Raw genomic sequence first — 21528 nt, 5'->3', positions numbered from 1 at the left:
ATGTGCATTTTCTTGCTTAATAAATGCATTTATTTCGAACATATCATCCGTGTATCATTATCATAACTAATTATTCACATTCATCACTTCCCCAAAGTGTAAAATATGTTGCCCTAATCTGTCAAAAAATACAAAAGTAAAATACAAATCTGAAAAGTAAAAGAATATATATGTTAATTTAAACGGTGATTCTAAATATAAATCATATATGTTAATATATCTGATTCGTTCTTCAAAAAAGATTCGTAATATAATTAAATACATATTTTTGGAAATACAAAAACTCAAATGTGAGGCGTGACAGAGGGAGACCCATCATTTATATGGTCAAAGCAATCGTACCATAAGCCCTTCTGCAAAACCTCATTAATTACGTATATGCTTTGATTATACTAGAGGAATGGAATATATATCTCCCGATTGCCCACAGAGACGGAGGGAGAGGAGAGGGTTCATGGTTTCACTCAAATTGTGGCACTGCCATCTATAAAAAGCCACGTCAGTTCCATATGATGACGATAATCACTAGCCCATAGATCTGAGAGACACCCCGAGAGAGAGGGGCAGATTTGTGAGAGATTCAGGGAGAGAGAAAGAGAGAGCTTTTAGCTGTCGAGTTTATCTTGTTCAATCTTGATACGGTTGTTTCATTTTGGGCCCGGGAAATTAGAACAGATGGGAGAGGTCTGAAAATCTTTTATGAAATCTTAATTTTTTTTGTTGTTTGGTTTTGTTGCGGCGCTGATTGGGTTTGGCTTTGGCTTTGGTTTTGGTTCTGGTTTTTCCAGGAAGAGAAGAAACCGGAGGAACCCACGAAGGCGCCGGAGGCGGAGAAGAAGGAGGCGCCGCCAGCGGAGGAATCCAAGAAAGCACCGCCGGCTCCTCCGCCGCCGCCGGAGCCGATAGTTCTTAGAGTCTACATGCATTGCGAGGGCTGCGCCAGGAAGGTCCGGAAATGCCTCAAGGGTTTCCAAGGTCCGAGCTTTGCTCGTGTTCGTCTTTTTCCGGCCGTCTGTTTGATTTATCGGTTTGATGCTTTGATTTGGGACTGAAGCTTTTGATGTGATTTGGTGGTTGCAGGAGTGGAAGATGTTGAGACTGATTGCAAGAACCATAAGGTTGTGGTGAAGGGCGAAAAGGCAGATCCACTGAAGGTTCTGGAAAGAGTCCAGCGAAAGAGCCACCGTCAGGTGGAGCTGCTCTCTCCGATCCCCCCGCCGCCGCCGCCGGAGGACGCCAAGAAGCCGGAGGAGAAGGAAGCTCCAAAGCCCGAAGAGAAAAAAGAAGTTATTTTCTTTACTTAACTTGTCTCGTTACTGTCTTTCGAGTGTGCACTACTTACTCTTAACCCGGGCACACCCAAGATGCTATCGGACACACTTACACCGAATAAACCACGAGCTAAACATATAACACCGAATAAAAACGCAGAGATATCCATATGCGGGTTGGATGCTATTATAGTCGCTTAATCACCACACCACCCCGATCTCTTTAGCACTAATTCATATACGGATGGTTGTTTTTCTTTAGGATTCATTTGGGTTATTGTTTCTCTGCAGCCTCCGGTGATTGTCACAGTAGTTCTCAAAGTTTACATGCATTGTGAAGCTTGTGCTCAAGAAATCAAGAAACGGATTCTTAGAATGAAAGGTGAGTGTTCTTCTTCTTCTTCTTCTTCAATTAAACTTGTTCTGTTTTTTCCTTCTTTCTTTCTGGGTGCTTTTTTCTGGTTAATAATCTGGAAAGTTCTAATTTCCGCCATTTAAATCTCCCAAATAAACCCAAAAAGAAACGGTAAAAAAGAGGGTCTCCATGGGTTCTATCCTCACAGCCACCGACTTTAGTTTACAATATGTAAACATTCTTTAACCGGAATAAAGTATATCCAGCTCCTTAGATTCCATCATTTTCCTTTCTGTTCAAGTCAATCTTGACCGTTTCGATAGCCAATTATTTCCATTGATTAGTCCTTGATTCTCAGAAAAGAAAAGAAAAGAAATGGAAAAGAAACCCAAACTTTTCTTTTGTTGCTGCTTCTGAATCGGATTCGACTCGTGATCACAGGAGTTGAGAATGTGGCACCGGATCTAAAGGGCTCACAGGTGACCGTTAAAGGCGTCTTCGAGCCGGCGAGTCTGGTGGATTACGTTTACAAGAGGACCGGGAAGCAAGCTGTGATAGTGAAGCAGGAGCCCGAGCCGGAGAAGGAGGAAGAGAAGGGCAAGGAAGGGAAAGAAGAGAAGAAACCGGACGACGCCGGCGACGGAGAGAAGGCGGCGGCCAAGAAGGGGGAAGACGGCGCGAAGGAGAAGAAGGCTGGCGACGGGGAGCAAGCGGCGGCTCCTGCGGCGGAGGGCGGCGAGGACGCGGCGAACGTGGTGGAGTTGAAGAAGAACGAGTTCTTCCAAAATTACCCCCAGAATTTCCAGGTCTACCCCTCCCAGCCGCGATACGAACTGCACGCTTACCCTTCACCGTTGCCTTACCCTCCTCAGATCTTCAGCGACGAGAATCCAAACGCCTGTTCCGTCATGTAAAAAAGTCGATGTAACGGAGGGTAAAATGGTAAAAGCGAGCACATGGGTAATGACAGCGGGGGTGGTGGTGGTGGTGTACATGTGCCGTGTTTGGCTGTCTCGCGTCGTATCTGCAGAGGGAAACGGTAGGATTTTGTGAGGCTTTGTTGTACTTTTTTCTCTTTTTGTTTATCTTTTTGAGTAACTGTTAGATATAAATAATAATATTTTATATTAAATGCCATAAGGAAAACATATATATTATATATATATATCATATTTTAGGTGGGTTTCCATATTGGGTTTGGTGAAAAGGCCTTTCTTTCTTTTTTTTTAACTCCAAGTGATGGGTCCGTTTGGTGTATGGGTTAAAGTGCTTTTTGACAAGACATCAGTAATTTTCTGACATGGATTATGGATCATTTAATAATTTAATTTAATTTAATTCATTATGGATTGTTTGGCTGTCGCATCATTGGAAGTTGGTTGATGCCTTGCTATACTCTCCTCCTCTCACTTCATCTTCAACTAACAACGGCCAAACTCTAGTTTATGAAAGATGATTCCAAACGGAACGCTTAATGTCGTAATCTTATATCACTTAGGTCCGGTTTGGAAGTGACCCGACTTAAAATTAGGTGTGGTAATTATAAATATATTAAATTGAACTGAGTTTAATTAAATTATTGAATAATTAAAATAAAAGAATAAATTTATAATTAATTATGACTTAATACAATAACTTAAGAAGGAGAAAATAAGCCAATGATTTTTTTTTCCTCTTTAAGTATTTGATAGAATAAAAAGTCAAAATATCTACAATTTTATGTGTTGAAACAGTAATATGAATTGTCTAACAAATACAGCAACACTCCGTACCACTAACAGCAACAATAATCCACAATAATAACTGTAGCCAACAGCAAAAGTAGAGAGAACAGCAAACTCAAATTCCGATGACGATGAACAGGAAACGGAGGGCTCGCCTGAGGCCCCACCGAAAGGAAACCAGTAAGAGGTAGAGGGTATCGACGACCGAGGCATGTTGGAAGCGCTGTTCTAAAGATAGATACGCCATGTTCCAATCATTGACAGACTCCGACGACTATCAACACAAGATACAACAATTTTGCTCTAACAAACGGCGACCACAAACAGTCGGATCTAACAAAACTCTGGAAGGCAAGCTTTCTGTGACTGAAAGACCTTGGAGGGGAAAAGACATAGGTAGGAAAAGACTCTAAAAACCAAGCGATGAAAATGGCAAGGCTCGATTAGCCTTTTATAGTTGGGTTAGGGCACCGGAGAGCCTTCGCAATCAAAACGACATTGAACATCGGTATCAATGCCCGACGCTTGGGGCAACCAAACCGACAAAAAATTAATGGACACATGTCAGAAATCAGACCGTCACTGAGGAAGAGAGAAATAAAAAAATAAAAGAAAATAATCTAATTTTTGTTTTACAAAATATGTATATATAACCCAACCTACTCGTCCAGACAAAAGACAACGACAGCCCAAGAGGTTCACCCTCTCATAGAATCTAAATGCCCCTTAGAGCCCAGACTAAAGTGAGAAGAAAGAGTATAAATACCTACTCCCATCTCTTTACATAATCAATGTGGGACAACCGCTCACATTTACTGTCACATACTTGAATGCACCATATTATGTTAAGGTATACCTAAGTCTCAAAACTAAAACTGAGCAAAAATAACTTTAATCTATTAATCTACCAATATATATACATTCATCCCAACATAAAAAAAAAAATATACAGAAATATTATGAAAATCTTCATATGGTTTCATTTTGAGATTGGGACTCCTATCTTCATATGTCTCTCACGTGTATTTAATTTTATATCATATAAAATTATTGTATTTTATATCATCTTTATTTTTTTTCCAGACATTTAACCACTTTTGTTACAAATGATGATTTTCTAAAAGAATTCATAATAATAATAATAATAATAATAACAACATATGTTAATCTCTCTTGATATATTTGGTTACATGAATTTTAAAATTTTAATGTTTTTGTTCATAATTTTAACACGTGCTAAGAGTGGTAGCATGATGGACCCTAAGCCATAGTCTTTGAAAAGCAAAACTAACCCATAATTCAACGTATTAGACTAGGAAATGGGTTTGCATTTATGTGCATAGATAGATGTAACTATGAACTCCTATATATGGATAATAAATAACTAGGCTTTGAAATTTTGGCCTCTCATTAAGTAGGGTTGGTTACTTATATGAAGTTAAATTTTTAAGTATTTTTATTCTAATTTAATTGATTTTTAAATGTGTTAAATGGGACTCAAATCTAGATAACTATCTATTTGTTAAACTGTTTGTTATTTTTAATGATTAAATTAAATTTATCTAAAGAGTAAAGAGATAGTTATCTAGAAAAATTTGATAAAAAAGTCAAGCGACTTTTTTTTCAAAAGCCGTAGATAAATTTAACAAATATAATAGAAAATGCTTTTATTTATAATACTTTCTATATTTCATTTTTCAACTCATATTTTGATTAATAAATACTACCTTAGTGTATAAATAATATTTATAAATAAGTGACTATCACATGTTAGTGCCCCTAATAAAGCCTAAGTTAATTAATGATCTTGGAAAAGCAAGACCAACCTATGAATCAATTGAATAAAAGATGAAATGGGTGTGCACCTTTAGATTGTATCCATTGATGAGCAGATGAGCATAATTATGGACTAGTACTAGTCTCTAAGACAATGAATAGTAGGGTTTGTTATATTTGAACCTATGAGCTAATGAAAAAATGGACGGTGTTGACTCTTTGATTGGCCTTACAAAGTGGTGGATATGAGAGGTTGGAATTGTTGGACTAAACCTATGGCCTTACCAAGTGGTAGATGAGAGGTTAGGGTAACCCTATTGTTTAATAATCTTATTGTTTTTTATTAATTCTTCAAAATTAAAAGGATGAAACAAAATACTCCTTAATTTTGTGATAAGGGGTTATAGTAATTTTTAAAGATAATTGCAGAAATATATGTGAGGTTTGCTATAATAATTATTTGTTGTTAATCTTACTATTTTATACCTTAATTTTAATTTTGACTTAACATAAACATAATAAAAGTTTAAATCTTCGTAAAAAAAAAAAACACATTTTCGATAAATAGCCAATATGCTTTTTGAAGGTAAATACAATCGTTCATGCAATAAGTTCAAAAAAAATCTATTTGAGGGATTTTAATTATCTATCTAAAATTGTTTCTCATAATTGAATTTTTGATATTTGAGACCCTTAAATGATTTGTTTGAATTTATAACTTTATCAAGACTTTTATTAGCCTTGGAGTCGACTATTTTTTGTTGAATTTTTCTTAATAGAAATTTATACTTTAAGTAGGTTTTTGTTAGGTAAAAACAAAAATTTCAAGTATATAACTTTATAGCTTTACCGATACTTTTATGAAAATTATTTTGTGTTCTCGCTTTATTTAAAAGATTTTATAGCACTAAAAACACCTTGTTTACTTTTATAATATTACAAATAATATCTAAATTGACCCCTTTTTTGAGATTTTTTTTTTCACATTCTATGTAACATTATTCACGATTATATTTTTATCAAATTTACATTCCAAATATTTATTTTTCAATTTACACAATTTAAAAACATTTAATAGGCTTTGGTGCTCATATCATAAATTTAGTACTCACATTTTATTTTATCTTATTCTCTAAAATGATTAATTAGTAGTTTTTTAGAAAGATTTTGTTTTTTGAAGAATGAAAAGATTTTAAAAACTCATATCTTTCACCTCTTGTCTCTTCCTCACAACCCAATAATCTCTGAAAAGCCCACGATATCTCTCTTATATCTCTTTCTCTCAACTCCATTGCAATCGGGTGTTTACAACCCTCTCATTACGTGGTAAATGAATAAATCTAGTTCTTTTTCTAGAAAAATCTACTCGAATCTAGTTTTCTTCAATTTTAATGGTGGTGGGCACTTGTTGTGTATTTTTCTTAAATTTTGTAGTTAAAAGTCAAAAAGAGAGAAATGAAAAAAATAGTTTAAATACTTAAAAATTATTAGTCGTTGTCTTCTAATAATATGAAAGAAAATGATATACAAAACATAAAACTTCTGTTTAGTAATTTTTAATAAATTAAAATTATTTATATCTCCTACCAAACCTAAGAGTGATACTAAAATTTACTCGAGATTTTATTTAATATAATATACTTTTATTTTTCTCCTATTTTATTTGTCATTTTTTCTATTTTGCCCTCACTTTCTTATCACTCTCCTTTTTCACTTTTCTTTTTTCTTTTCTTTTCCTTTTACCCTTTTTGTCTTTTTCCTGAAAAGAGAATAAATTGACTTGTTTGGTTACAGGTACTTTGTTTTTGGTTACAGGGTGTTTAAAGCTTCCTCAGTTTCATCATTAAGCAAAGAAAATTTCAAAAATATGATTAATTTTGTACAATGGTGAATTGCACTTAGACACTCAATTAGCAATTCCATCACTTAAACAATAATTAAGCTAAATTAAAATAATTAAATAATAATTTATTAAAATTTAAATTAAATTTAACCCAAAAATTTAAAAAAAAACCAAAAAATTAAATGGAAGGGAAAGATTTAATTTTTTGGCATTTTTTGTTATATTTTTGGTTTTTTTATTTTTTTCAATTTATTTTTAATTTACTTATTTGTCATTTAATTAATTTAATTTAGTTTAATTAGGGTTTAAGTAATATAGTTCGTAACGGAGGCGTCTTGGTGCAGTTTATCAATTTTTGAAGTTTCTCATTTTTCTATTTTTTGATGATTTTTTGTAAAAATAAAAATTTTAATTTTTGGATGAGAAGAAGTTATCTTTGTTAGTTTAAATTTGACAGTCTTATATAATTTTATTGGTTGATAATAAATATATTATTTTTTAAAATATTTAATTAATTAATAAAATTATTTAAAATTAAAATAATATATAATAAATATATCTAAAAACATTTTACATTTATTGTAACTTAACAAGATATAATATATATTATTATTTAAAAATATTAACTAATGCCCTTGAGCATCGGCTGATAGGACCTTTAATTATTTCATTTCATTCTAATGTTTGTAATTTATTATTACTATATTTAGAAAGTTATGGAGATTATGAAATTAGATAAAAGAAAATGCTTAGATTAAAATGTTATTAATTTATTAATTCAACTTCTCCTTTGTCTCTTATGTATGAAAATGATTTGGAGATATCGTTTCAGTATTTTAGAGACGTCTCCTATTTTGAAAACTTTAAAAACGTTTTTGGAGTATTTCAGTAACTTTAGAAGCATTTTAGGGCATGTTTTGTAATAAATTTAAAATATCAAAAATGCTATTCTAATTAAAAATGCATTTTCGACGACGAATCTCGATTATAGACAGAATTTATTCCGTTTCTAACTAATACATATATATATATATAATATTATCATTTCTTCTTATCTCACACCCTAGCCTACGTCATAATTCCTCTTAAATTTTGAATTTTCTTGACTTTTCTCAACTCTTGAGTCTTGACTCTCTGACTGACCGTCTGTACTAGTCATTCCTCATGTAGGCTAGTTGCTCAGTGTTGTTGTTGATTCACAACTCTGATTGCTAGGTTGCTCAAGGATCGATTGCTCGAGCCTTTTGAGGTCATGTTTCCAACTTTAATTACTCTGTTCCTTCCTGTCAATGATTGCTCAATTGCACGATGTCACATCAGACTATCAGTGATACAAATTGAGGTTTACGTGCTCGATGTTGTCATTTTCGTCCTATATGAATCAATTCACAACTCCATCTTGGTGCCACCGTCGATTGGTTTATTTTGCCATCAATTGTTATTGATTGCTCTATATTGAATAACTATTTTTTATGTTAAAAATTATATTTATAAAAAAATTCGTATATTTTTTTATTTACACTTTTACTTGCTTTTTCATTTTCTACTTTTTTTATTTTTTTGAAAATGTCATTTTCTATTTCCATTTCATATTGGAATCATTTTTCGTTTCCATTTAAACTTGATATGGTATTTGATGACCCAAGTTTAATTTCAACTCTTGTGTTCATAGGTGTACCCATTTTTCTTTACTCAACTTGAATGTTGAAGACGAAATTGGGAGACCTAGCCTAACCTCATTATCTACAAGTGTAACTATTGAGGTACCGACTTCAGAATGGTTGTTTCATGATAAAAATCTTAAAACCACGTGAGATAGTTGTTGGTCCCTTGATTTAAATACAACGGCAACTCAAAAAATGGGTGAATTGAGTTATAAAAAAAATTAACCTAATTTCAATTTCTTTAAAACCTCTTCATTAATTTTTATATTTAAAAATTCTTTGATATATATTCGTATATTTTGATTTCTTTGAGATAGTGATTAGGCTGCACAAGATTCACAAGAAATAAAACGAGGAGGCATACAAGACATATAGTGGTTTGGCAATCCCACACCTAATCCACTTTCCTAAGGTATCAATTACACTTAGGGTTCCACTGCTCTTAAACACCTTGAGATTTTTTCGTAGCTTACCTTGAAAACTATTACACCTAAATTTTGTAATGGTTCTAGGAAACCGACCAATAACCACACTGATAGTGTTTATAGATTTTACAACAATGTCCACCGTTGGACAAAAAACAGTAAAGCACGAGAGATTACAAAGAAGCAACTATAAATATAAGATACACAAACTAGATCAAATATATAGTTCACCTTCAAGTGGATTTGCAATGTAGCTTTTCGTTTCTTTGATTGCAAGAACTCCGAAGATAGTTGCACAATATAGATTTGTGAGCTTGAGTGCTTCTTGAGTGGGCTTTAGAACTTTGAGCACTTTCTTGCTTTTAGAGAGATAGTTCTTAAGAGAGCACACACACCTTGTTTTTATTTTTCTCTTGAAAATCATGCTTATATACGCTGGAAGAAACGAGCAAAAAATCGAGTTAAAAAATTCAAACGTTGGACTAGGACAATCGACTATCCTATCTAACAGTCGACTACAACTTAAAAAAAGTCGAGTCCATGGAGACCTAGAGTCGACTTCCCTTCGAAGGGAGTCGACTGTTGAAACATAACTCTCGGCTATGTTGACTCTGTATAACCCAAGTTTTGGCTATATTGACTGTGGCTAAGCCCCAATCGACTGGCACGAGAGAAGTTGACTTCTCCTATATGAGAGTTGACTTTTGGTCTAGAAATTTTGAAACACTTAAAAAAATACTATACAACCTTTAGAACACTACTATAATTTAAGAACCTAAATTTAGCATATATATATATATATAAGACTTGGATAAAAACTTATAAATTAATTAGATATCATTTAGGGGTATCAAATAATATTTTTAATATAAAAATATATTTTTATTAATTATCAAAACTAATATTAGATTGAATGGAGTAAGTTGGCTCAACAATAGTCACTCCTTAAACTATCATCTATTCCATCTTTTGATAAAAGAAAAGGGAAAAAAAAATCCATCCTTTTCAAAAGCTTCACCTTGAATGAGGTTTTATTTTTTTGTCCTTGTCAACAAGAATAGTAAGTAACATGCAGTGGTGCACAATCTTTTCCTTTTATATAATTTTTATTTAAATTTTTTATAATTCATTTTTAGTATTTCAATTTATTGTTTTATAACGTGGAAAACTTAAGCGATCCATCGATCAGAGTCAAATTTCGATCTAAATCTATCTTACGTTTGTAGATTCCTTCGAGAATGGTTACTCAAATGAGAGGGTGAATTAAGTAATTAAATTTTTTTAAATTTTAATAAATATTCTTGATTATTGATTTTACTAAATAATATATATTTTAATAATATTTGAGATTAATGATAAAAACAAACTATAAGATATAACAAAAATAAATAAATTGAGGCACGAGATAATATATAGTAGTTTGGTATCTCTACACACACCTACTCAATTTTATCAATGTATTAACCACCTTTAGAGAGTGTTTGGTATCAGAGAAATTTTAAGATTTCTGGTAATGTTAGATTAAGAATCTATATTCTCATATTTGGTACAATTTTTTTATAAAAAGAATTCTGAAAAATAGGATTTTCGGGAATGATTTTTAAGCAACTTTTTCACAAAAATATTTCCATGGAGGGTTGGGAATCCAAGTTTCCTACGAACTTGGGAATATTTTTAACAAAGAAAAACACTAAAACATCCCTTACCTTTTTATAACCCCATACGAACATATTATACATATTATATATTTATAATATATAAATATATATTATTTATTTATTTTATATAAACATATATATTATAATATATTTATATTATTTATTATAAAATATTATATTATATATATTAAAGTACATATTCATACAAACATATATATTATATATATACACATGCATATATATACATAATGCGTAAAAAAATAATATTTTTTTAACTTTCTAAAGATGTTGTGGATCCCAATATTTTATATAATAGAAGGAATTGATCATTTTTAAATAAAAAATTAAATAAGGATAATTTTGAAAAAAGAACATGAATTCCCAAGAATGTTACATTTAAACCAAACATAGGAATGTAAGATTTTCAGAAAAGAATACTCAACATTCCTAAGAATATTTAAATTTAACCAAACATAGAATTGCATAAAGCCTGAAAATCAAATATTTTCAAGAGCATTTCCAAGAATCATGAATTTCAGGAATTTAAAAACTTCTCCTATACTAAACGCCCAATTACGGTTCCACTAATCTCACCAAGGTTTTATTCTTAGCTTACCCTGAAAACTAGATACACCCCTAGATTTTTTATGGTTTTAGGTAACTATTAAGATTTCTTTCCTAACTTACCTTGAAAACTAGATATATACCTAGATTTTTAATGATTCTAGAAAACCAATACAATGCACAATAAATTTAAATGAATATAATTTTTGTCCACACTTGAACACAAATGAATAAGTAATTAAGAATATATATATAAGGCAATAAAATATAAATAATTAAATTAGTAATCTCAGTTGGAGAAATTTGGATTTGTCGTAGAAAACTTGAAACACATTTCTCCTCTTGCCTTGTGGCTTTTTGGTGGATGTACAACGAAGCATTGAGAACCTTGGATTGCTTGAGAACTTTTAGGTGCTTTAAATATACAATATGTGCAATTGATTGGGGACATTTATACACATTTATTAAAAAACACTATAGCATACTATAGTAACGATCAAATTCATTATAGCAATGGGAATAAATTCATTATAGCAATGGGAATATTATTGTAGTAACGGTAAAATCACTGTAGCAACAATAATATTATTGTTGCATGTTAAAAATATATAAAATTTTTATGGAATTCAAATAATTTTAATAAAAAAAATATTTTTGAAAATACAGATATTATAAAAAAATATTTTATAAATTAATTAAAAATAATTCGATACTATAATTAGTATATTTAAAAATATTATTTTTATTAATTATCAAAACTTAATTAATATAAATAAGTTGCTTCAACAACATTTTCTAAAACTCACAATTAACTCATTCCACGACTCTAAAGGAACGGATAAGTTCATTGCAAACTAAAACTTGGGAGCTTAGCCTCTTGAATCGATATAATTAATTGTAGAGTCATGATAAATTTTTCATTAATAAAACTTGTTAACCTTAATTTTGTTGGATTTTGAGTCGGGATGACTGTTTTACTAATAAAAATTGTTAAATAATGACATAACATGCCACCTAAGATTAAAAGCGTTAGCTTGGCATGCAATCACATAATAAAACGAGTTGGCATGTCATTTAATAACTTAAAGGTTTTTATTAATAAAAGTGTAACCAGAATCTAAAATTGAAATATAACTAATATAAATTAAAAATTCGGGTTAAAATTTTAAAAAATCAATAAAAATTTAGAGCTCGTTTGGTTTAAAAAATAATTTTTAATTTGCAACTAATTCAAAAACCAATAACATTCATTTTTTTTTTAATTTTTTAGACTTATTGGTTGTAACTTTATATCGGATGGAATTATTGTTCTATTGCTAGAAATTATAAAATAAAATTAATTATAATAATGTTTAAAGTGAATATGCCTAATATTAGAGATTATCGCTATTTTAGGGACATGAATGGATTTTACAATTTAATTCTTATTAAAATATAAAATGAGTAATGTTATTTGCTTATTTAAATTGATACTTATATTGATATTATTAATTAATTATTAATAAGTCATGATTGATGACGAAATTATCAGTTATCTGACACCTCCTTATTGAAGGAGATTAAGAAGATGATGTAATATTATCTTTTCTACTTAACATATCTTTCAATGAAAATGCGACACATGATTAGTGATAGTATCACCAATAATAACTCTCAACATTACTCATTAATAATTCATTAATAATTCATTATATTTGGATGAATTATCAAAAACATCTTTATGTGTAAATAATATTATTTATATAAAATATAAATAATATTATATTTTATATAAATAAAACAATAAGTAATAATTAATAAAATCAAAAGAAATTGTAAGATGGGCTTTCTCTTATGATTTGCGACGCGCCGGGCAAGGAGGTGGCATATGGAAAAGGAACCTGTGGGTGGGAATTAAGCCCGGATTCGATGATCGGGGCGGGATTTGGCAGAACAGGGCCCCACAAAATGGGGGTCCGGAATATTTACAGGCCCCATGTGACCCGCACGCCATCACAGCCTTTTTTTTTCTTTTTTGTCTTTTCTTCCTCCTCATATGTCAAGTTCCTATTCGCTCCATGGCCGCCGAAACGCTTTACAATACGCCTGCGCTTGGTGTTCGTACACGTGGACTGATAACATTTACACGTGGAGCGGCCTCGAAGCTTCTCGGTCAAACGGAATTTGACTCCTGGCACCGGATAGATAAGGGAAGGGCGTCCTTATCATCGGCACGGCAGCCTCCTTAATGCAGTGCTTGGAAAAAATTTATCCAAAAACTTATATGGTGTGTGAAATTTTAATTAATTTATTAAATATTATATATTAAAATTAATTAATTTACTAACAGATTTGAATTTCCTAAACTTTTTCCAAAAATCAAATTGAGCGGCTGCGGCCGCGGCTTTTCGGGGAAAGTAATAATAAAATGTTTTTCGGGGAAAGTAATAATAAATTGTCAGAAGAGGTTTTGCCCCTTCACGTGCTGACAGTAATCGGTTCTCTTGTCTTGACAACCGTGCCAGCCTACCAGCCTCTGTGGGCCCCACTATTTTCTATATTTTAAAAAAGACAAAAATTGATCAGGGTAATAATTAATTTTTTTTAAATAAAAACATATTTAGTGTAATTTTATTAATTAATTATGATTAAATAATTTTATTTAAAATATTTAATTAATTCATAAAATATAATTATCCTACTTAATATTATTTTTAAAAAATATTTTTTCATAATAATAGAAATTTTCGTTATTCTTTTATAACACCATTATTATTACTAATATTTGATGACTTGCACGTATGTAGTTCATAAAACTAAAGTCCCGATCCAAAGATGGTGAAATGGGATCTAAAATGATCAAAATTGTAATCATTAGTGTTGCGTTAGTACTAATTAATTTTATTCTCTTGTGATTTAGCATGTGCTTAATAATGATTAATGTTAACTTTATGATTTTGTTATAAAAAAATTTCATTGGTAGATTCCGAGATAAGCCCATCCATAAGTTAGAATCTGAAATTTTGATTTTTTTTTTAAATTAATATCAACTCTATTGACACAAAAAACTAAGTTCTTTCATTAGGACACTATCTCAAATGTATTGTAAGTGAAAAAAAAAATATATATATATTATTGAAAAATCTTAATAAAGCACGAGGGCAAGGGCAAAATTATATATGTTGGTAGAGTTGACAAATGGGTCAGGCGGCCAAACTTTTTTCCAGCCCAGTTCAATCCAGTCTACCTTGACCCATTTATTAAGGGTCATAAGACTGTGACGGAACCCCATTTCTCATTGTCTCACCTGCCTCCCTCATGGGTCAAATCCTGTCCAACCCACGAAATAAGTAGGCTAAGAGGAAGGCGGGTCGGGCCGAGCAAACCCGCCCATTTTCCAACTCTAGTTTTAGAGTAGGCAATTGATCTGGTTCTCTCAATTTTTAAAATTACTCTTGTACCTTTGATATTATGCATATAAATTATTATATCTTCGGATACTTATTTTAAAATTATTATTTATAAGACTATTAAGCTAATAAAATAATATGTGAATATGAGAATTATTTATTGTTAATTAGGAAACAATTTCTTAATAAAAGAAAAGATCTTGGATCCCTTTTGCTCCCTCGTGGTACAATTTTTATTATAAAAAAATATTTCCTTTTGAATAGAGAGATTCCTATTACCTAGGACTTGGGGACAATGCTTAGGTGGAGATGTGCATTTGGTCTTTGTTTAATTTAATTGATTGATTAACAAAAGAGAATGAATCCAGTGATTTATGTATTATTTGATCTTTGTTTTAATTTATATATGGGTCTTTATGTGATTTTCTTAATTATGTTAGATATATTTTGGGATAAAAGTTTAATTTAGTTTTAGCCCCCAAATTTTTTGTAATTAGTCACTTTAGTTCTTTTTTATTTTTTTTTACTTAAATGCACCCTTCCATTTATGAATTAGTCTATTTGATCTATCAACAGGTTAGGTTTGGTCCAAATCTAGATCAAACCAAACTCGTGAAACACATCTGATTTAAATAAAGATTCGAATCAAATTTGTTTGGTCTATATTTGTTAAACAATTTGGCTTTTAACTAGTTTAAATTTGTTTGGTCTATCTCTCTCTCTCTTTCCATCATTAATGATTAATCTTCACATGGACACGAATTCATTGCCTCTAGATTTTAAGATGGTGTTATTTTAGGTTGTGTCTGAGAGTATTTAATTAAAAACAAAAATTTAATTTACATGAAAAACAAAAATTATCTCTCTTTTAGATGTAATTTTTCATAAAAAATAGACCAAAACATATTTTAATTGTTGTATTATGAAATTCAATTTCATAAAAATTGTAACGTGTCAAACAATAAAGATGGAATTCATTTCATTGGATATGACATTTTCTATGGAAGTTTCATGCTATCAAACACACTCTTAGTGTTCTAGTTTTGAATTTTGAATTCATTTTTAGTTTTGTATTTTGAATGTTTATTTTAAAAATTTTAAAAATGAGTTCTTTTTGTCATTCTGAAAAAACTATTTATTAAAATAGAAAACGGGTTTACTTTGAAATTTTAAAAAATTATTTTGTGTTTCTTTTTTTACTTTTCTTCTTTTATTCTCCAGAGCCCTACATCTTCTCCATAATCGAGACCATCGTTAACAAGAGATTCACACGATCAAAACCTACTATTAGAAATTCCAAGACAAGGGGGTTAACATAAACAAAAATGGGCTAGGTTTAACCGTTGAATTTTCGTAAATCTAATTTTTAATTTTCGGCCAACACCTATATACGCACTGCCAGGCGCCACCGACCATCGTGGTTGGTGATTTCCGACGATTAGAGGCAACCACCCAGCACTCAGCAAGATCTACAAGGTCCAACATACTCAAAATCTAGCGAGATCCAACAAACAAATCTCCTTAGATCTAATGGCAACAAGCAAGATCAAATAGCAGTTAAGAGAAGAGAGGAAAGAGAGGAGATAATAGAGGATATATGAGACAACCAACAAGATCGAATGCGTGAGGGACGATAGATGGTGGCTCGTGGCGGTCATGGAGATGGTAGACGCAATCAACGACATGCATGGCATTTATGAAAAACACCATCAACTAGAGAGGACAAAAGGCAGTTGATGGCGGCTTGCACAGTTCGTGGTGGGAGCGGTCAACTATGGTGGTTGCTGTGGTAGTGGCGGGCACGGTCGACGATAGTGGCAGTAGCGGTCAACTGCCGAAGGAATTGAAGAGAGGAGAAAAGAGATAAGAGATGACAGATGTGGCTTGTGAGATTTTTTTTTTTTTGGGGGGGAGGGGGGAGGAGGTTCCGCATTTTGGGTGTTTTTAGTGTGTTTTGTCTAAAAACACTTAAAATAATAAAATATTATTTTGAGTTTTTTTATAATTTTTTTTATTTTAAAAAATATATTTTTGAAAATAGTAAAATAAACACGTTTTTAATATTTTAAAAATTTAAAAACTCAAAACAGATTAAAAATAGTAAAAAAACATAACCTAAATTTGATCCTCTTCTTAAAACTCTTCATTGCAGTTGGCGACCTCTCTGTCCCTTGTTTGTCAAATTTAAAGCCCTTTCCAATAGATTCACTGGGCCTTGCCATCCCTACCCGAAGACAAGAGACCTCGATTTATTCTCTGTTTCTCTCACAGGCCCCAAAAATTAACAAAGAGGATTCTAGATCTAAAAACCTGCATAGATCTGGAAAACCCAACCACTATCACAAGGTTTCCAAATCTAAAACCCTCTCCAATGATTGTTGGGGCAGTCAAGCATCCCTCACAATCATTTGTATTCTTTTTCTTTTTAGGTTTTTTTTATTTTCTTTTAATTTTCTAAAAGAATTTGTTTTTAAAGTTTCTATAGTTTTTTTCCTTCTTAATTTTCTAAAAATATTTCCTTTTTAAACATTTTAAAAATATTTTTATTTTTTAAGGGAGAGGAAAGAGAAAATGAGAGGAGAGAGAAAGAGAGAAAATAAAAAGATAATTTAATTTATCTTATTATTTATTTTCAATTTAAATATTAAAAGAAATTTAATTTATAGTGGAAAGTTGTGAGAACTTCTACAATATTCAAAGGGTATCATATCTTATATATACAAATAACATTTTATACAATATAGAGAGTATATAAAAAGTGTACTAATGCGAAAGATTTCTATAAAATATACTTTTCGTGTTGTATATTATGAGCGTCTTTGATCGTTTGTTGCGCGGTCAAATGAGCTATTATTATACAAAGTAAAAAAAAAAATTATCTAATTGGCTTTGCTTTTAAAAAAGACATTAGAAAAAAAAAAAGAGACAATACTTAGAATTAATTGGAATGGGCCTTCTTGATGGATCTGGACTGTTGAGTCCAGCTTGGAGGCCCAAACATACACCAAAGGGCTTTGCATGTAATGGTTGGGCATTATGGGGCACCTTGTAATTGCAACAAATAATAATGATAAATAAATTGTATTTTCTTTTAACATTTTATATAACACACTTAGATTTTGTTATTCACTGATGATTATTCATTGATTTACGATGAATAGCTGATTATAAATAGTAAAATTTGATATTTATTGCATTCAAGTAAGTGAATCTAAATCCAATATAGGTTCAAGAGAAAGAAGCTCAGGAAATGGGTCCCAAGAAACTTTCTTGTAGGCCATTAATTTCTATGGGTAACCCTACAAGACCTTCCCAAGGGCTTTTCTTAACTATCTCAATGACTCTCTCGAAGGTTTTTCCCTCCCAAGTCTAAAAATATGTTAACTCATTTTTGATGTCTTTATCTGAAAATTTGGAATAAATCATCCCGAAAGATGTAAATACTATTTTACCAGTCAATTTCAATCTCTTTAAATAAAGAGTGATTTCTCTAATTAGGGTAAGACTATAACACAACTCAAATTATATTTATTTTAATCTTATATACTCTTTCAAGAAAATTAACTTAAGCATTAGAGTTCATGTGAAAAACATTCCACAATATAACCATATTTTATTTTACAAGTCTCTTGAAAACTTGACGCTATAAATGATCATTCTTCTATAATTATAAATTTATTATTGTATTTGAAGTATCGAATTTATTCAAATAACATTTTTGGACAAACCAAGACAAGGTTGAAGATGCGGACACGAGAAGGAGAGACTTGTGCGTGAGGAAAGGAACCATTAAAGAGAAAGAAATGCTTAAAAAAAAAAGTGAAAGCCGACCGACATGATTTGTCTCCTCGCAAAATTTAAGGATCCAACGCCCACTTCAATTCGAAGCCATTTCTCCAGAACCCCTAATTAACATTAACATGCATGGTTACATAAGAATCCTAACGCCCGTGATCTGAAGGCGCCGTCATGTGGGTGGTTCATGGTCCGTGTTAATTAAACCTCCTGGATCGATCGCCACGTCAAGGGCGGAATCAGATTCCGACCGCCCCTCGCCACCGCCAAGTAATCCATCCTCCTTCTTGTTATTATAATTGGTCATCTTCTGCTGATCATCATCGATCTTGTTAATCTCTTAAACCCTTGTTTCCTCACTTGAAATTAATTAACCATAATTTCTTCACTTCTTGTCCTCTTCTTCTTCTTCTTCTTCTTCTTCCTCACCAACTTCATCAGTTCCCTCCTTGATTAATTTCCTCCTATTCACCTGCAAGTAATTAATGGCTCGTCTATGGAATCTCTTTACCTCTCTTCACTCTCTAGCTGGGTACATCTCTCTCTCTCTCTCATTTGCCTGCATGTTCATGTATAAACTTGTTGGTCTCTAATTGCTAGGTTTTATGTCTAATCTTTGCAGGCCCATCACAATGCTGCTGTACCCCTTGTGAGTGACATATATATACAAAACAAAATTTAGATAAGAGATCTTGTATAGAAATTTTGTTTCTGTAATTAGTGGAATCGTGATCTTTAATTGGGGATTACTTTTTGTATTAATTATGAATTTGCAGGTATGCATCAGTTGCAGCAATAGAGAACACCTCAAAGGAGGATGATGAGCAGTGGCTGGCTTATTGGATCCTCTACTCATTCCTCACTCTCATGGAGATGCTGTTCCAATCCATATTAGAATGGTAATCAAGTTATTTACCCACCAAAAATATAATGTTTAACATAAAATAAAATCAAAATATTCATATATATATATATATATATGTAACCATTTTCTTAATCTAGATTTTCCCTTTTTTGTTTGGTTTTTTAATCTTGGACTTGTAGGCTGCCCATATGGTATGATGTGAAGCTAGCATTTGTGGCTTGGCTGGTCTTGCCACAGTTCAAAGGGGCAGCATTCATATATGAGAGGTTTGTTAGAGAGAAAATCAAGAAGTATGGACTGTTCGATCGGCTTCAAAGGTCTCCCCATGCCAAGGCAAAGTAATAAGTATAATAAGATCAGAGTAAGTTAATTAAACCAATCTTCCTTTTTCTTTAATTAGTTAATAATTACTTTAATATAATTACAATTTAGAAAAATAGTATTCTAATCAAATTTTTTTATATGAAAACCATGCATACACTAGTTACACTAGAGTGGCAGTTCATGCATGCACAAGTGACAAGATAGAATATTTCAAATGAATGCTTATTTTCTTAGAGTGGTGCTTTGAAAGTTATAGTTTAGTTTCTATTTTTTAAGCAAATATTAAGTAAAAAAGAGTATTAATATAATATAGTGTTAAAATTATTTTGAAAATAACTATATATTATTTAGAGGTAGAGTTTAAATTTTATTAACTTAATTAATTTTTAAATAAAAAAATGTATTGACAAATAATATTTTACATTGGCAGGGACAGGAGAGAAGGAGGCTTGTTGAAGACAAAAGTAGGAAGAAACTTGTCACCTGTTGGATCTCTTTTCCTTTCTCTTTTTCTTTTTTCTTTTTTCTCAACCTCTTCTATGCTTTTGAGGTCTTCGAACAATATTATAATTTGTAACCTCTTATTAAATTGCTAATAAGAGATGTGCAAAAACTATAATCTCAGATTAAATTGGTATTTTTTCCATAATTATCAAATAAAGTATAGTACTAATAATAAAGTATAGTTTAATATTAGATTTTTGAGCATTGCCATGATGTTTAATTCCTTTATCCTTACTTGGATAAAATGGTCATTCTTATGATTTTGATGACACAAGAGGGCCAACTCAACTGATGTGTGTATATTTAGTCTCATCCTGTTTGATCAGGTCATTTTTGGTCTTAATATTTTACTTGGGTCTAGTTAAACCCATGCATGTAATGGGATCTTCTCCAATATCTGAGTGCGAACTAATCATACTTAGAATTGAATTACTTGATTTGATTAAATTCTCTTTTAGAATTAAGGGATAAACTCGTGATCATAAATTATTTCCTAAACTTTAAGTGATTCATCATAATCTCAATAAACTTGCCAAGGGTTGAGATGCTAGCTAGTTGACTAAACATATCTATAGTGGAGTGAAAATAGCTATGTAATCAAGTATCTAGTGTCCTAATCGAGTGAAAAGCATCAAATAGAGAGTCATTCTTTGTATTTGGAAAAGTAATCGACTAAGGGGAATATGCAATTGAGTGGTATACTATTCTCGAGTATCAAAAGAGTGTGCAATTGAGTAACACACATCTTCAATCGAGTGAAAAAGTAAATAGTCAAGTATGTTTGAACTGACAGGAATTGAGTCTCTGTTTCTACAATAAGTAATCAACTGTTATAAATTTGCAATCGAGTATTTATTGTTTTGCTCTTGATCATAGTCGAGTGAAATTTCTTAACACTCGAGTATTATAAAAAATAGTCAATGTAGAATATGTTAGCTTAAGAGAGTGGGTGAATTAAACTTTTTCATCCTTAAAAAATTTAGAACTCAAATCAAAGGAAATTTAAAAATGCAACACACAATATGTAGAGTGGTTCAACTTAATGCCTAGTCCATTACTTTGCCTTCTCATCAAGAATTTAGTCAAACTAATCTTATTTGGGCATCTTTTGAGCAAGTTCAGCTACTAACATTTACACAATAATTTTTAATCTTGGTTTAGCCACAACCAATGTCTTTTACAGGATAAGACTTAATTAACCTTTATAGATTTCACAATGAAATGTGAAGAAGATATTTCAAGAGAAGAAAAAGGTATTACAAATAATCAAAGACTTCTCTTAACATGGTGCAGTTGGCTAGTGTGTAGGTCTCATAGCTCTAAGAGTAATCTTGAGGTCGAGAGTTTGAGCCTTTCTCATGAAACCTTTTG

At 31.3% G+C, this 21528-nt stretch overlaps 2 protein-coding genes across 3 annotated transcripts; both read left to right on the top strand.

Annotated features, from left to right (window-relative positions):
• The first annotated feature begins 395 nt into the window (after positions 1-395).
• On the top strand, positions 396-2859 carry LOC127789527 (heavy metal-associated isoprenylated plant protein 7-like). The gene is made up of 5 exons (XM_052318411.1): positions 396-684; positions 789-975; positions 1081-1286; positions 1563-1653; positions 2068-2859. Exons 1-5 carry the CDS (start codon positions 676-678, stop codon positions 2538-2540), a joined length of 966 nt encoding a protein of 321 aa, XP_052174371.1. The 5' UTR covers positions 396-675; the 3' UTR covers positions 2541-2859.
• A 15712-nt stretch (positions 2860-18571) lies between these two features.
• On the top strand, positions 18572-20291 carry LOC127790604 (HVA22-like protein e). 2 transcript variants are annotated; one of them, XM_052320179.1, is made up of 6 exons: positions 18572-18734; positions 18906-18996; positions 19087-19113; positions 19241-19363; positions 19509-19690; positions 20084-20291. In XM_052320179.1, exons 2-5 carry the CDS (start codon positions 18950-18952, stop codon positions 19669-19671), a joined length of 360 nt encoding a protein of 119 aa, XP_052176139.1. In that variant the 5' UTR covers positions 18572-18734; positions 18906-18949; the 3' UTR covers positions 19672-19690; positions 20084-20291. The 2 variants fall into 2 exon arrangements, with proteins under 2 accessions (XP_052176139.1, XP_052176138.1); XM_052320178.1 differs by having other exon boundaries at positions 18572-18996.
• The last annotated feature ends 1237 nt before the right edge of the window (positions 20292-21528 follow it).

Source organism: Diospyros lotus, chromosome 14, assembly GCF_014633365.1.
Source record: "Diospyros lotus cultivar Yz01 chromosome 14, ASM1463336v1, whole genome shotgun sequence".
Taxonomy (NCBI): Eukaryota; Viridiplantae; Streptophyta; class Magnoliopsida; order Ericales; family Ebenaceae; genus Diospyros; species Diospyros lotus.
Note: the sequence above shows the minus strand (reverse complement) of the source record. Positions and strands in the feature narration are given on the sequence as shown.

Coding starts and splice junctions, on each gene's coding strand:
- LOC127789527 (XM_052318411.1), top strand. Junction 976..1,080: donor ATGCCTCAAGGGTTTCCAAG/GTCCGAGCTTTG, acceptor TGGTGGTTGCAG/GAGTGGAAGATGTTGAGACT. Junction 1,654..2,067: donor ACGGATTCTTAGAATGAAAG/GTGAGTGTTCTT, acceptor TCGTGATCACAG/GAGTTGAGAATGTGGCACCG.
- LOC127790604 (XM_052320179.1), top strand. CDS start 18,950: ATGGCTCGTCTATGGAATCTCTTTACCTCTCTTCACTCTCTAGCTGG. Junction 18,997..19,086: donor TCTCTTCACTCTCTAGCTGG/GTACATCTCTCT, acceptor TAATCTTTGCAG/GCCCATCACAATGCTGCTGT. Junction 19,364..19,508: donor TTCCAATCCATATTAGAATG/GTAATCAAGTTA, acceptor TTGGACTTGTAG/GCTGCCCATATGGTATGATG.